Below are 4,478 nucleotides of genomic sequence, written 5' to 3' on the forward strand. Positions count from 1 at the left end.
TCCCGTCGCCTGATGTCGCTGGTAACAACGAGCGTCCTCCGTCACCTGCAGCACGATGGGGATGACGCTGGCAAGGACCGTTGCCACCTCGTTCCTCACCGTAACGAAGGTGCGGGCCACCGGCCGTGCGTAAAGGCCCTGCACCCGGTTCAGCTGCCTGCGACACGCCCGAAGCTTGACCGCTTCATGCCAAATCGGCGCAGCGTAGCGGAGAGTAGAGTCCACCACCGATGACAACAACCGTCGCTTCGCACACTTAGGTCCGCCATGGTTACGAAGCAACCTGGAGATGGCCTGCGCCACACGGAGCGCCTTCGACGTGGCCTGCTCAACGTGTGGCCTCCACGACAAGTGATCCTCAAGAATGACCCCGAGGTACTTGAGCGTGCGGGTCGGCATCTTCTCCACTCCGTCGATCGTCACTGGAACGCGGGTGCGTTCTCTCCGCATTGTCGAAACAATGACCAGCTCGGTTTTGGCCGGAGCAAGCTCCAGGTGGTGTTGCGCCATCCACGAGCTGATCATTCCTATCGCCGTTTCAGCTAACCGCGTCGCCGCCTCCGGTGTCGTCCCGCTCGCCAGCACCACGACGTCGTCGGCAAAACCGATCACCTCAGCGCCCTCGGGTAGCGCCAGCCGAAGCACGCCGTCGTACATGGCGTTCCACAGAGTCGGGCCCAGGATTGAGCCCTGTGGAACGCCCGCCGTGACCGTTCGCCGCACTGGTCCCTCGCTGGTTTCAAACACCAGCCTCCTCTCAGAGAAGTAGCTGCGCAACATTCTCTGGAGGGCTACTGGAACTTGCAGCTTCTGCAGGGCAGCCGCGATCGCCTCCCAACTGGCGGAGTTGAAGGCATTCCTGACATCCAGTGCTGCCACCACCAGACATCGAGGATCCCGCTGGTTGGTGCGATGGAACGTCCTCGCGTGCTGCCCCCTCTCGATCACACGTTCGATGGCCTGTATCGTGGAACGGCCGCGCCGGAACCCGTACTGCCTTGGCGACAGTCGCGGAGCATCGCTGTTCTCCAAGTGGTCGTTCAGTCGATCAAGGATCACCCGCTCGAACCCCTTGGCGACTGCTCCCAGCATGAGCAGCGGACGATATGATGACGGGTCGCCCGGCTGCTTGCCCGGCTTCGCGATCAGCACAAGTCGAGCCTCCTTCCACGCCGCAGGAAACTCGCCTCGCTCGAGCAGCTGGTTGTACACGTCCACGAAGACCTCCGGGTGCTTCCGCATCGCTGCCTTCACCGCAGTGTTGGGGATGCCGTCCAACCCTGGCGCCTTGGACGACGCCATCCGCTCAGCCAGCAGCAGAACCTCCGAGCTCGTGACCGGCCTCAGAGCGACGTGTGAGGCGGTGCTTGCTTCGATGTCCGGCCACTCGAACGCTGGATGCTCCGGGAACAAGGCGTCAACGATCGGACCAAGAACAGCTCGATCCGTTTCCGGTGGCGCCCGGCCGCGAAGCTTCGCTCGCACAACCTTGTACCCGAGACCGAACACCTCAGCCTCGACGCCGTCGATCAGCTCCTGAAGGCTGCTCTCCTTGCTGTTCTGGATACTGGCCTGCAGCAAACGACGACAATCCTGCAGTCCGGCAGACGTCACAGCACGCTCCGACGGTTGAGCCCGGCGATGGGCTGCCTCCGCTGCTTCGCACTCTTCCCTCAAGCGCTCGATGTCCGGAGACCACCAGTACACCTGGGGCTTGCGATGGAAGGTAGCCCCGTGCACTCTCTCCATGGTCTCATCGCACGCCCGAGTGAGTCCGCCAACCAGCCCCTCCGGAGTGTCGACCTGTCCGAAGCGGCCGACTGTGAGGGCGATGTCAAAGCTCTTCCGAACGAACTGCGTCGTCTTCCACCGAGTTCCGGCATGCCTGGCTGTCCCGTCACTGGCTGCTGCTTGGCTTCGGTGCTGCTGGCCACGTCGCTTGTTCCGTTGACCCGGAACCTCCACCTGGAACTCGATGTACTCGTGATCGCTGCCGGAGAAGCGGTTAAGCACGCGCCATGAGTCCGGCCGCACAATGGATTGACTGGCGAAGGAGACGTCGATGACGCTTTCCCGTGCAACCCCGTTGCCCTTGAAGGTGGGCACGTTGCCACGGTTCAGCGTCTGCAGCGCCAGCTGCTCCACCACGCTTAGGAGCTCCTGCCCCTTCCGGGTAGTGCGCGCACTCCCCCACTCCTCGTTCCAGGCGTTGAAGTCCCCAGCCAGGACTGATGTTGTGTGTCCCACCAGCGACACCTCCACCGCACCAAGAAACTCCTCGAAGTCCTCAAGACCGCTGCTGGGCGACACGTAGCAGCTGGCGAAAGTGACTCCCGCTATCGTGGCAACCACCAATCCCGGGACGACGCTTCCCCACAGACGCTGGATGGGGTAAGCCCCCGTTGCGACGATCGCCACGCTCAACTCCTCATCAACAGCCCATCGCGGATCATCTCGAGGCGGCCGATACAGCTCACAGGCGAGCACCACCTGAACATCCAGCTCGCGAGCCGTCTGCATCAGCAGGTCCTGAGCTGTCCTGCTCCGCCCAAGGTTGATCTGCAGCACCTTTAGCGCCGGCACGTCAGATGACCGACCGGATGCGGGCCGCTGCACACGGCACAGCACACCTCCGCCGTGCAGCTCTTCGCCTGATGATCCGGCTTCCCGCAACGAATGCAGCTGGCCGAGCGATCGACCTCGCTCGTGCACGCTGCCCGGACGTGTCCCATCTCCAGACACTTGTAACAACGTTGCTGCCGCGTCTGCATTGGAGCCACCTTCCGGATCAGGCAGGACGTGTACTTGATTTTGACAAACTTCCCGTCCAGCTCCTCTGCCGCCTTCGTTGTCACACGAGCTATCGCCACCTTCGTGCCGTCCCACGCTGGTCGCAGCCGAACCGAAGTCTCCTCCACGGTGTGCTGGCATAGCTCGGAGAGTGCCTTCGCCACGTGTGACTCCTCCGCTAAAGGGTCGACCGCGTCCATCCGGATGTCGACCGTGGGAGTCACCAAGCGTGCTGAAGCCGGCAGTTCCGCCTTCGCGCACACGTCTTTGATGCACTGCAGCACCTCTGCAGCATTCGCGCTCTCCTTCAGCTCCATAACAAGTCGGGAGCGTGTGGTGCGTCGTCCGACTCCAAGGGCATCTGCGTACTTCACCATCTCTGGAGCCCCACGCACAACCTGGTAAACCTCCGTCCAGGTTTGTCCCTCTGCTGGGGCGACCTCGATTGCGTCCGGCTTGGTCTTGCGCTGCCGTTGTCGCCCTCCGCCTCGCCGTGTTGCAGGCTGACTACGCCAGACCTGTTGCCCCTGCTGTTGTTGGGGCTGCTGTGACGATGGTCCTGCAACCACCTGTCGCTGGACCTTTGCCCGTTGTTGTTGCAGCTGCGGCCACTGCTGCTTCTGCTGCTGCTGCTGCTGCTGCATGCTCGCTGATTGACGTGCCGGCTTACGGCGCACCACCTCAGTCCAGGAGCCGCCTTCCTGGTCCGGAGACGGCTCCACCATAGCCGTCACCGCAACCTGCTGTCGCTGCCGCTGCTGCTGCTGCCCACGCTGCTGCTCACTCTGCTGCTGCTCCATCCGACGCCGTGGCATTGGGGTCGGCGAATAAGCCACAGAGGCGCGTATCGGCTCGCCCAGCTGCTGCTGACCTCCGACCACCTGCAAGATAAGCTCATTAAGCGCATCACGCTCGCGCCGATGAGCCTCACGATCGAGCCGTTGTGCCTCTCGAAGTGCGGCGATTTCCGCCGCCGCTATCTCCTCCCGACGTACAGCCGCCGAGAGTGCCACCTCCGCATCGCGACGAGCATTCGCTTCTGCTGACGCCATCTGGACCCGGAAGAGGGACAGCTCCTCTTGCAGCTTGGCGAGCATGGCCCGCAGCTCCTCGTTTGTGCGACGAAGCTCGCGCATCTCCTCATCGCGTTGCGCTGCCGCACCGGTAGAGGTCGTCTCCTTGACGACCGGCATCGACGACTTCGTAAGCAGCACTCGCGGCTGCAATGAAGGACGAGTCGTCGGCGCAACCCTCTCATCCGTCGACAAGGTCCTCGACCGCAAAGACCTTGCACCGTCCATGATGCTTGGCTTCCCCAGGTGCCAAGCAAACCCTAATAAAAAGAATCAACTTACTTGCCTCTCCGTTGATCGACTCCGGATTGATGGCAGCAAGTAGGTCTCGCCGAGACGAATCCAACGAGGTGTCGGACGTCCAAATCGGACCAGCGGTTCCGAAACGGTGCACGGTTGAATTTCTGGCGCACACACACACACACACAAAACCCAGTTCCGGGGCCGTTCACTGGATCGCCCCCCCTGGTACGGCAAGAGCTGGCTCTCGCGAAGACGATTCCAGGGAGGTGTCGCACGTCCGGATCCGACGAAAACTGACGGAGTGGTGCACGATTTGGCCACCGATTTTCACACACACACACGGTCGAATATGTCCGGCACTCTGGCCACCGC

General features: G+C 62.4%; 1 protein-coding gene across 1 annotated transcript in view; it reads right to left on the bottom strand.

Moving 5' to 3' along the window:
• LOC125773154 (defective chorion-1 protein, FC106 isoform-like) overlaps window positions 1-3,983 on the bottom strand; it is a 43,223-nt gene extending 39,240 nt beyond the window's left edge. Inside the window, exon 1 of the mRNA XM_049444303.1 lies at window positions 3,662-3,983. Within this exon, the coding sequence (XP_049300260.1) occupies window positions 3,662-3,983 (322 nt within the window). The remainder of the gene's footprint in view (window positions 1-3,661) is intronic.
• Between the last annotated feature and the right edge of the window lie 495 nt (window positions 3,984-4,478).

The sequence above is a fragment of the Anopheles funestus genome (assembly GCF_943734845.2).
Source record: "Anopheles funestus chromosome X unlocalized genomic scaffold, idAnoFuneDA-416_04 X_unloc_23, whole genome shotgun sequence".
Taxonomy (NCBI): domain Eukaryota; kingdom Metazoa; phylum Arthropoda; class Insecta; order Diptera; family Culicidae; genus Anopheles; species Anopheles funestus.